This window comes from Triturus cristatus, chromosome 1_1 (assembly GCF_964204655.1).
Source record: "Triturus cristatus chromosome 1_1, aTriCri1.1, whole genome shotgun sequence".
Classification (NCBI taxonomy): Eukaryota; Metazoa; Chordata; class Amphibia; order Caudata; family Salamandridae; genus Triturus; species Triturus cristatus.
This window is the reverse complement of record NC_140579.1, coordinates 44,041,985-44,054,459: the sequence shown is the minus strand read 5'-3', so window position 1 is coordinate 44,054,459 and position 12,475 is coordinate 44,041,985. Positions and strand designations below refer to the sequence as shown.

At 48.2% G+C, this 12,475-nt stretch overlaps 1 protein-coding gene across 1 annotated transcript in view; it reads right to left on the bottom strand.

The window, feature by feature from the left end:
• LOC146869315 (complement C4-like) overlaps positions 1 to 12,475 on the bottom strand; it is a 529,345-nt gene that overhangs the window by 311,571 nt on the left and 205,299 nt on the right. Inside the window, exon 14 of the mRNA XM_085634104.1 lies at positions 12,151 to 12,333. Coding sequence (XP_085490230.1) covers positions 12,151 to 12,333 — 183 coding nt within the window. The remainder of the gene's footprint in view (positions 1 to 12,150; positions 12,334 to 12,475) is intronic.

Below are 12,475 nucleotides of genomic sequence, written 5' to 3'. Positions count from 1 at the left end.
AGCAGTAAGACACTGAGCATCTACCTTCATCGAGCCAGGAATTCACGGAGTCCCCTTCTGGGTGTGATAGGTTGTGAATAAGTCGGAAAGCCCCTGGCTCCTTTTTTGGTACCACCCCCAGGGGAGAAATCACAAAGTGGGGCATAGGGGGTGAGGAAAATGGGCCCGCCACCCTGCCCAAAGACACCTCCTTCGCTATTTTATCCCGCACTACCTCCGGGTGTTCCCTAGCTGATTTCTGATTTTCCGCATCCCTGCTCACTAAGGGGCCTTGATAAGGAATGCGGAAACCGTCTAAGAAACCCTCCGAAATGAGGGACCCTTCCCTGCTAGTGTAACCGCGGAGTGCGCTGAGGAGGTTCTTTACGCTGATGGGAGAGGGCCCCTTCACATGGTCGTGTGGGGCAAGGTCATGCGCGCTGGCAGATGTGTTCGCAGGGGGCCAGGGCGCAGGAGGGGGGAACCCCCCTGGGCTACTTGCTCGAGGAAGGCTTGTCGGCAGTGTCGCGCTTGGAGCATGCGGTGGCGGCATGGGGTGCCCCGCACACACTGCAATTGTGTGAGAAACGGCATGTTTTGTCCCAGGAGCAGAACCCTGCATTGAAGAGCCTGCAAGTTCCAGAAGACCGTGCCCGAAAGCCAGGCCTGCGGCCCCCCCACGACCGCCCCGAAAGGACTTCCTGTTCTGCCATTTCCCCACCTGTTTATCCTCTTTCTCTTTGCTCTTTACACCACTCTCTGTACCTGACTTTGTCGTAGACACCTCAGTATGCTTGCCCATGTGTTTCACCCATAAACGGACCTCCAACTGGTCCCACTCAAGATCTGGGCAGATTGCTCTCTGTCTGCGGAAGTCACAGTCATAGTGGTACCATCCCATGCCCCCACCCTTAGCAGCCTCTTCTGTAATCACGCTTGCATAGTGAAAAAGGCCTGGCCCTTCGTCTGGGAATTTCTCCACTATTACTGCCGCAAAGATGGCAAAGGCCTGACCCCAGGTCACAATATTTTTTGCAGGATATAAATGATACCGCACCCTCTTGTCCTCCTCCTTGTTGCCCATCCTCCTGGTATCCACCCCCTCAGCCCCATGCATGAGAAGGGTGAAGATATCAATAAATTCCCTGCGCCAAATCCCTTCTTTGGCGACTAAAGGGACCATCCAAGCGAGTGAGCAGCGGCCCGACACTAGCGGGGCCGTAGTAACTAGAGGCTTAGGCACAACGGCTAGTGTTGGTGCCGGCATGGGTACCACCGGGGGAACCACTACTGCGGGATTGACCGCACTTGCCGCGTTCTCAGCCACAGCAGCAGCTGGGGGTGGGGGCCGCGGGGGTTCCGCCGCAGCCGACTGCTGACCCCAGACATGCGTGAAGCCCCCCTGCGCCGGGGATACACTCGGTGGTGGTGGGGCGGACGGGCCGACCACCAGGGGGGACCTGGCAAGCAACAGACCAGATCTGACCTCAGCCATGAAGTCTTTTAAAGTATCTGAAAGCTTACCCAGCTCCTCTGCTGATGCAAATGTCGCCTGGGGAGGGCAAGGTAGTCCGATGTTCGTCCCCGTCCCCAAACCGACCGCCGCCTGGGGGGTCATTGAGGCCCTGTGGGGGGGAGCCGCTCTATTTCGTGCCGGCGGTTGCTCAACCGGAAAATCCTTGCTCGTGGGGCGGCGAATTCTTTTTGACCGAGACGGGCCCGCACCCTCCCCTACATCCTTATCTGTAGATGGAACGTCCATCGCTATCCCAGAGTCTGGGGGGGTACTGGCTTTCAATAGTTCAGTTGCCCAGGCTAAACCCTTGGCCCTTGTCAGCTCCAAGAAGGCGGCAATCCGGGCTTCCTCCGAAGTGCCCGGCACGGACTCCTCAACCTGTGTCCCTGGTGTGAAAAGGGGGGGGGATAATCCTTGGCTGTCCATCTCTTAACGGTTGCTCTCTCTTATCTGCAATTGGGAAAGAGAGAAAATTAACCGCCTGTTCGCCCCCTTTGAGGCAGATTCGATGCTCCAGAGTGCCAGATGCTACTCCGAAAGGTACCCCCTTCCCCCGCCTGCCCGTACTTACTCCCGTCCGAGCCCCAAATACGGGGGATGTTTGGCTCGCGTCTCCCTGTTGCCACTTAATAAACCTCCAGTCACCACCAGTGGACGAATGTACTGAAAGAGAAACCAGCATGAGCACCAGAAATAGGCAAACAGGAAAAGGGGCGCGACTGAACGAAGAAAAAAGGGGGGGGGGTGGGGGTCAAATGGGCGCGGGGGGTTAAACAGGTGTTATTACAAATCACGTTAAACCACGCACACCCTGCACGCCTCTACCCCTATCCCCACCTCGACATGGCAAGCCACATGGCGCTCGCCTGCGCCACACCACTGTACTTTCCTGGTGGGCATTTGCCCAAAAGTTGCTGTTTCTCGGGGCACTAGCGAATTTTATGCGCGCTTTACATTACGCATTCAGGCACGGGGAGCAGGAGCTCAGGAAACGGATGTGGACGCGATGTCCCGATGCCCCCAGAGCACTACAAATTGCGTGTCCGCCGGAGGCACCCAAACGCGGGAAACGTACTTGCCAAATTACGGCATTTAACGTAATTGTACCGCGCGCACTCGCCGCTAGTAGATTCTTGGCGCGCTTTACAGTACACATTCAGGCACGAGGGGGCAGGGGCTCAAGGAAAAGGACATGGACCGATGTCCCGATGCCCCGAGGGCGCTACACATTACGATTCCACCAGAGCCCCCCAACGTGGGAAACGGACTTTCCAAATTACCGCATTTAACGTAATTGTACCGCGCGCACTTTCAGCTAGTAAATTCTTGGCACGCTTCACAGTACGCATTCAGGCACGGGGGGCAGGAGCTCAAGGAAAGGGATACGCGGGAAACGGACTTTCCCAATTACAGCATTTAACGTAATTGTACCGCGCGCACTTGCCGCTAGTAAATTCTTGGCGTGCTTTACAGTACGCATTCAGGCACGGGGGGCAGGAGCTCAAGGAAAAGGACATGGACACGATGTCCCGATGCCCCGCGAGCACTACACATTACGATTCCACCAGAGCCCCCCCAACTTGGGAAACGTACCTTCCAAATTACCGCATTTAACGTAATTGTACCGCGTGCACTTGCAGCTAGTAAAATCGTGGCGCGCTTCACAGTACGCATTCAGGCACGGGGGGCAGGAGCTCAAGGAAAGGGATACGTGGGAAACGGACTTTCCAAATTACCGCATTTAACGTAATTGTACCGCACGCACTTGCAGCTAGCAAATTCTTGGCGCGCTTTACAGTACGCATTCAGGCACGGGGGGCAGGGGCTCAAGGATAAGGATATGGACACGTTGTCCCGATGCCCCGAGAGCACTACACATTATGAGTCCACCAGAGGCCCCAAACGCGGGAAAAGTCCTTGTCAATTTACCGCATTTTGCGTAATTGTCCCAACGCGAACTCGCGTGTAGGTTGCCAATGAGGGCGGGGGAAGGCTAAATAGCCTCCCCCTCACACCTGGGCCCGGAAGTGACGCGTATTCCGCGTCACTTCCGGCCCTGACACGGAAGAGGGGGGGGGGCACCAATCTAAGTCCCTGCCCCCCCCCCAAAGGAGAGAGTGGGGAGGGGTGACCGGGGCCCCGGGGCCACTAAGGCGCCGACCGCCGAGTGGCCCCCTGCGGGGTCCGCGGTCAGCGGCAAATTAGGCCTACGTGGAGAAAAGCCTGAAACCGTGGCTGAACCTGGCACCGCAATCAACTTTCACCACCGGTGAGGAAACGCTGCACCCCCCGCCCCTTTCCCATCGCCCGGATGCACTTGGTCCGTGGCCGCCTTCTGAGGAGCGGCGAACACCACTGCAGCAGCGCGACTGAGGGAGACCGTAACCGCCGTCCCGTTGCTTCGCAGCAGGCCTGCAGCAAACACGTGGCGGCCGGAGAAGACTATTGAATATCAGTTACAGGCCACCTCGCAGCAACAATGCCGCGTATTGAAGAGACCGCATGGGCCCCCTATAAACACGGCAGCGGCTCCTGCATTGCACCCGCATCGACCCACACACCCGAGGACTGAGTGGAACCTACCGCTAACACTCCGGGGCCTCTCTCTCACTGCCACCCATGGCTCTATGCCGCAAATCCAGCGTCCTTGCTGCTGCTTGATTGCACCCACGCCAGGGCCCCCTCTCTCGGCTACGGGGCCTGAAGCTACACGGATGCCCTCTCCTGCTATATGAGGAGGAGGTGCGTCATGCCGCCACTGCGTACCTACTGTTACTGGACCCCCGAGATTACTGGAGGCCCTTATGGCCACGCAGGCACCGCCAGCAGGGTTGGCAAACCTTGGCCCTGACTGTGATTCTATGACACAGAAGCGTTGTGTTCCTGCCATAATTATCTGTCTGGACACTGAACCCACCTGCGCCATCTCCTGACTGATTGGGTGCACACAACACCGCATCCTGTCATTATTATCTCACGTAGCAGAGCACCCAACAAGGGAACAAGGATATGCTATGCTTGAGTCGCCTGGCGACTCTACTAGACCCGCTAAAGGCTCGCGGGTCACGGCTGTGCTACCTCTGACGCAGCATGGGCCGCAAAGCCCCCAAGCAGAAAGCGCTACCATTTGAGTAGCTAGTCGATACAGCCCGCAACACGGCCCCACTATGGTAGAACCTGCACAAAACTCAGAACATGGAGAAGGCCCCCCGGAGTTGGCCCCCGGAGTTGGCGGCCTCTATACTCCAGGAGATGAGAGCTGGCTTCAAAGCACTAGCAGCTGATTTGACCTGCTTGACAAGAACATCTCCAGTCTTGGTGCCAAGATCCAGGTGCATGATAGACGCTCGATGTAGCAGAGGCTCGCATATCCGACTTCGAAGACGGGACTGCACAATCTGCTAAACGACTGGAAAGGGTTGAGTGCATTCTAAAGGAGGTGGCCATCAAAAATTAGGATCTCGAGCACGAAGCCGCCGAAACAATCTGCGCATCCTTGGTGTTCCAGAGACTACCCCCACTGACAAAATGGATCTATTTGTAGAGACTTTGTTACTTGAGCTGTTTGGCAAAGAATCCTTTACTCCTGGCTTTGTGATCGAGAGAGCGCACAGATCATTGGGCCCTCGCCCGAACCCCCGTCTCCCCCCTAGACCCATCGTGGCACACATCATGAACTTCCGGGACCGAGATGTTGCACTTCGACTGGCTAGAGAGAGAGGAGATGTAGACTGGCAGGGCTCTAAGTTGTCATTTTATCCAGACTTCACAGCCATGGTGCAGGATGCACGGCACAAATTCAACGGGGTCAAGGCCACCCTGAGAAACTTGGGACTACGATAGGGTATGTTATACCCTGCCAGACTGAAGGTCTGCGCAGGAGTTCTGCTGAGTTTATAAACAGAATAGCAACCAGTCTGCCAGGGTTGGATTGGGCGCTTGCCCTCCACATAGTGGATCTGATGCAAGTGCCGATCTCTTTTCCAGCTCTGGCACGGGATGATTCAGCTCCTTGACTCACGCCATATTGTATTAATGCAATATTGGGAATACGTTCTATACTCTGCATTGCTATTACAATTAGCTGGTAGCGTTGCCGCCCTCCCATGGTGTATCCATTGAGCTTGGTTTGTTTTACTCTGGGGTACTGCTTATGGGTATTAACATACCAGCATAAAGTTACTTGGTACTTCATGTTCGCTCTTATTTTTGATATTGCCCCTTCCCCGATCGGGTTTGGCTGGGTGGGGGGTGGGGGGGATGTTCGCATTTGCAATATTTGTTTATTGATATATACTGAGTCGTTCACTACTGACTATCTCTGTTCATTGTCGCTACACTACTATGATGAAAATTTTACACTATGTAGATGGCCAGATTTGGTAATATAGAAGGTCCCTCAGACCTCTCCCTAATGTCTTGGAATGTACGGGGTCTTAATGACACTCACAAGAGAAGGCAGGCAATTCATTATCTATTGCGACATAAGGTGGACATTGCTTATTTACAAGAGACGCACCTCCCCAAAACAGATACGGCACACTTTGGAACTAGCTGGGGTGCATATGGCTATTTTGCCAATTACAGCAACTACGGAAGGGTAACAGCCATTTTAATACACAAGAGGGTTCCATTTACCTTTAGCTCCCTGCACTAGGATGGCGAGGGAAGGTACCTTGCAGTATCAGGTCTCTGATGGGCAGGAATGTTACACTGGTGTGCATCTACGCCCCAAACACCAATGCCCCTACTTCTTTCACGCCCTACATACCCAGCTTACCAGGTTGGAGCTGCAGCCTCTGCTTATTGGTGAGGCGACAGATATTCTAAATGCATTCCTGGAATATTTTTCAATTCTGTATTCCACCAAATTGGGGAGCACTCATGAGACACAGGAGGAATACCTAAACGCGATTGCACTCGTCTTTCTTGAAAAACACATGCAGGACTTCCTGGCGGAAGCCAACTCTGTTGCAGACATGATATGTGCCATAGAAACTATTCGTGGCTTCTCAGCCCCTGGGTTAGATGGATTTACAGGAGACTTCTATAAAGAAACCTGGCAAAGATCCCACACAATGTGGTTCATACAGGCCCCTGTCCCTCCTAAACCTAGATTATAAAATATTAGCCAAAGTAATTTCTAAACGTTTGTCCCAATTAATGGAATTTATCATATCCCCGGCTCGATCCGGTTTTTCACCCCATCGTTCAACCTCATTAAATCTTAGAACACTCTTCGCATTTTTACATAGGATCAACCCAGAAACCCCTGCAGCAGAGAAAGCTTTTGATTTATTAGAGTGGCCCTTCTTCCTCTCTGTCATGCGTCGTATGGGCATGCCCATGGGCTTCCTCGCTACGACAGCGTTGGTATAAAATCAACCGACAGCATGGCTGCCCTTAAATGGCACACTCTCCCAACCCTTCCAGCCCTTCCGCGGGACCCGACAGGGTTGTCCCTTGTCCCCCTTATTGTTTATCCTGGTTATGGATCTGTTGATCCACCACTTTCAGGAACGGCACTTACAACGAGGCCTACAATTCAACACTGGCCCCCTCCTGGTTTCGCTGTAAGCGGACGACACGATCCTATACGTCAGACACCCCCAAAATAACTGAGACCCGCTAATCAGGGAAATTATCAGATTCGACCGATTCTCAGGCCTACGCCTCTACTGGCATAAATCGGTCATCCTTCCTTTAACAATTAGCACAAAACCGTGGGAATGGGAATTCCATCTGGAGTGGTGCAATGACTATTTAGGTATCCATATTCATTTGGACACTTCCCAAATAATAAGTCTAAATTATGGGCGAGCCATAGACACGCTTGCACACAAATAGAGAAATGGCTGAGACTACCCCTGTCACTCGCTGGCCGAGTTTTGATTCTGAAGATGATAGTACTCCCCAAATTTCTATATCTCTTCAACAACATACCAATTCCTCTCACTAATAGCTTTTTTTGAACACTCTGTACCCTTCTAACCCACGTGGTATGGGGTGCATGAGCAGGTGGTCACTCCTCACGCTGCCATATGACAGAGGGGGATACAGTGTCCCGGATTTCCAGTGGTGGCTCAATGTAGCTACTCTCACTCCTGGTTTCACCTGGACGCCCAGATTCCATATTTGAGGCCGAAAGCAGATCTCGTTCTCCCGGCGCGGCTTTCGACTGTCCTACCCCAGAGATCCCCAAGACATCCAAACTGTATCCACCACAAGCTGGGCATGGAATATACTACGCAGGCTCACTGGAGCTGATACACTGTAATCTTCGGCGCTACCCATCCTCATCAACTGTTGGATTTCAATCACGGGTGAACGGATGGTGCAGCGTACTCTGACGACATTTGAGCTTTCACGGTTGGGCGATTTGTACCCTGGGGGTCACATCTTTTCATTATCAGAGGATGCTTGGTTCCAATCGGGGAGCATCATGGAAAGGTTTGTCCTGGGCCACATCAGATCCGCCCTACGTTCCACCTTGCCGACCTTTCGAATCGAGCCGGCCTTGTTCCCCCATCTCACGATGATTATAGAAAACACTAGCAGCGTTCACTTAATTTCAAAGCTATACAAGACATGTGCTGCTCTGAAACCCATAAATGACGCCAAAGTCCGCAGCGCTTCGGAGGCCGACCTGGGGCGATCAATCACAGATGAGCAATGTGCCAAATGCTGCACAGTCACACAGGACATTTCACTAAATCGTCGGCACAAGCTCCTACATTTCAAATTCCTGCGACGTAAATATTTCACCCCTGCTATGGCACGCAAAAAATAGACCCGTCCAAACCACACAACTGCCGTAAATGCTCCGCACCTCATGCCGACTTGGCACATCTTACTTGGGCATGCCCAAAACTGCAGCACTACTGGAAACGTATACATCACATGCTAGGGCAAATGATCAATATACCTCTGATCTCCACTCTGGAAGTGGTCCTATTGGGATATACAGTCAACTTCCCCAAGAAGATCAGGCGGTTCGCATCCCTGGGTCTCTTACTAGCGAAACGGGAAGTGGCTGACCACTAGGGGCATAAGTCTGTTCCTACTGTCCAGAATTGGCTGCACAGCCTGGCCTATTGCAATGTACATAGCGAAGTCTACGCCAGCGTAATGCCTAGCACGTCCCGGCCTAAGGACATATGGGGCCCCTATCATTCATACATTGAGGTTATACGTCAGGATTCCAGCTCCCAGCTGGGCATTGTTCCAGAGGGAGTGGGGTAAACTTATCATTACATAACCTATCGCTTTAATTGCATTGTAGATGGGCATGACCTATCCGGATACTGATCAAAGTAGTGCAATGTATGACACGTCTACTAAGATTTTATGGATGGACAGGAGGGTGCTTGAGAAGGACTTTCATATTTCAAAATGTTATACTAATGTTGCAACTTTTACCTCCCTGGCAAATACAGTAATTTTGATGACATGTACTGCTATATTGCGACAATGTATGATGATGCAAAGGTGAACAGATATGCATACATACTTCTTTTGTATTTAAGAAAATTGAAAATAATGTTAAAAAAAAAAGTAAGAAGGGTTTAGGGAGGTTTAAGTTGGGGTTTAGGGAGGGTCAAACTAACATGAACACCCAACCGCAAAAGTATTAGACCATTACTATTCACAAACTACACTTCTAAAATTACTACAGCCTAAAATGTCACAAAACAGTTGTAAATGTTCTCCAGTCCAGCCTTGGAGTAAGTCTAGCACCAGACATGGCCACTCATAGGTACTGCAACAAACTCTCATAGAAAATAATAGAAGCAAGGACTTAAAATAAAACCTAATAGGAATTAATATGAAATAAAGCTCACACACACATTTGTGTATTTATTAAAATGTTTTAGCGTTAAACATTGCAATAAGTTAAAAATTAAATATTAGGTACTTAAAAAAATTATTTAATTAAACTATTAATGAAAAATACAATTGTTTTAAATACAGTTACTAAATATTATTTTGATATTAAAATGCTAGTAGAGGTGGATTTTTTAAATTCCATTACAAAATATTTATAAAATTTGCTTATTTAATTAAACTATTAATGAAAATTACAATTATTTTAAATACATTTTCTAAAGATTCTTTTGATATTAAAATGCTAGTAAAGGTGGATTTTTCAATTTTATTGAAAAATATTTATTAAAATGTTTTATTTAATTAAAATATTAATAAAAAATTCAATTATTTGAAATACATTTACTAAATATTATTTTGCTATTAAAATGCTAGTAAAGGTGGATATTTTGATTGTATTGAAAAATATTTATAAATCCATTTATTAAATATTTTTTTTTTACTTGTTAGTTCAATATCTCTTTATTACATTTTTTGTCACATACAGGTACATAATAATCAGTACAGCATAATAAAAACATAATAAAGCATTCTAGACTGTATTTATAACTCTTGACAATTTGCCTTCTGAGTGACCACAGTTTGGAACATTGTAATAACATCAAAAGGAACCACTATGACATGACATGGATGCCCATCAATGATAATGATTGATAGTAAACTAGTCTGATCAGCTGGTAGAAAAGATGCCTTGCTTCACATAAATCGTGAATCATGCGGTCAGCTGTCAGGGTACGGTTATATTAGTTCTGCATGGCATTCGCACTCTAAAATTTGGCATGGTGCACTTACACTTATTCTTAAGACAGTACCAACCACACTATTAATCATATTAGCCATAAGTGTATTTATCCTGTCAATCTTCCTTCATGATCATAAATGGGTCTCAAGTCTTATGCGCCTCTGCCCGTTTATGTATTCCCATTTGTGCTGCAACATCAGCTTGCGCTCAACTGTGCACATCTTTTAACCATCCTCTGACTCTGGTGCTAGCGCAGCTTTCCAAGACATGGATATAATCTACTTCGCCGAAACCAATGCCAGACCCAGAAACCCTGCAGAATGTTTATGACATTTGAACTATGGGACTTGCCCCAGTTGCACCTGCCCACCCATAACATTTGCAAGGAGACAAAGCACTTTCTCCAAAAAGCCCCTAATTATTCATTTGACAAAACATTTGCATTCAGTGCTTTACATCAGGGACACCCAGTGCCAATTGCCCTAGCCATCTTCCCTAAACACTCCATGGACAGGTATGTATGACGTAAACATTTGATTTGAGTGTAGTAGAAGCGTGGGGTTCCTAGATACCACAGACACATAGCCCAGACACCGCCACCAGTGATCCTCAGTAACTTTCAATCTGCCCGCTATTGCCCGTTTATTATGCAAATACATCACCGCCGGCATATCACTCCCATGAGTAAGGAACACCAGAAGCGCCTTGGACCTAGGGCTTCATTCCCATTTGAATCCCATGTACCAGCGACTACACCCATCACTGCAATGAATGTCAGGAACTGACCTCTGGCAAAGAGATATACGTCACCTACCTTTCCAAATGTATGTAGGGTACCATTGTCATACACATCCCCAACCATGCGTACCCCCGTTTCCATCCATGCAACACAATCATGTATGCGTGCTACTTCCCGGAACTGAGGTAGGGACCATAGAGGGATCTCCGGTGTGTACTGTTGGGCTCCTCCCAACCCAGATCGCCCCGCAATATTTCACCACTCATAAAAATGTAGGCACTTGAAATCTAGGTTTGTCCAAGGTTACCAGTCAATCGAGTATGCATTCCCAGAGAGCGCTTTCGCGTTTCATTCCTTGCCAGGTTCTCCCCATTATTTATTTGAAGATTTAATAAGCATTTAATTTGATGAGTTAATGTGCTGTAACATTTTATTCCATTATATTATCTAGGTTAATAATAATCATGTTGAAGTAATTTACAATTATATTTTACATTGAAATATTTTTTATGTCTTTTTTCAAAATATTAAACTGTATACTATCCTTTATCATAAAGAGATCTCTGCCCTAGTGCTGGAGATCTCTTCCCCAGTGGTGGAGACCTCTACCCATGTGGTATTGATCTCTGCCCAGGGGTTGGAGATCACAGCTTGCATGTAAAAAAGTAACTTGTAATAACTTTAAACTTGTACGTTCAGTTTTAGATGCCTCCACCCTCTGGTTTCAGTGCCTGGAGACATGTAATTTTACACTTAGGTGTAAATCAACAATCAGAAATGGTGAATACCAAACAAATGTAGATTTACAAATCGGTGCAGGAGTAAATTTACACGTAAAAAAATCTGCATGTATAGATTTACCTTTTGGTCAAATGAACTCTAAATTCTTGGGGCAAGTAGATCAAGCAGACTTTAGTTCAAATTGACTTTAACCCAATGAACTTTATTCTGTTCTACACAGGGACTAATACAGTGTACACAACTCTCCCATCGTCCCGTAATCAATGGTCTTTCAATTTATTTATATTCTTCTCACTTTTTAACATTGCTGGCAGGCTTACTGTTTTTAATATTTCCATTATCTGTCAAAGCACAAATTGCAGGGACAAGATTGATGATCTCTTCATAGCAATGCAGATCTTGGTTGATTCATTACTTTATAAAGATGCTATCATATACCTTTTTCCAAATAACAAAATAAATGGAAGTGCGTTCTTCTCCCCTGCAGAAAGTAAGAGATCTATTCCCTTGCAAAGGTGTTAGTTCCCCACCCCTTTCAAGTTTTTTTACCCTTCCTTCGCAGGAATCCTCCACATCCATCCACACGGAGTTGGCTATGATCTCATCCGCGAGGTAGTAGTAGACGACCAGCCTGAAAGATGGGATCATGTCTTCAGTGACCATGAACTGGATATTGGTGAGATCTGCCTTTGCCACTCTCCTCAAGAAGAGTATCTGGCCTTTGTTCAAAGCCTGTGAAGGGGTGAATAAGGAACACTGAAGTCACAAGGAACAGGAGTATAAGAGTAGACTTTAGAGAGGAGGAAATGAAAGAGGAACTGAGTGGGAGAAAGGGAATAAGAGAGAAGAGAAAAGAGAAGGAATGGAACAAAGT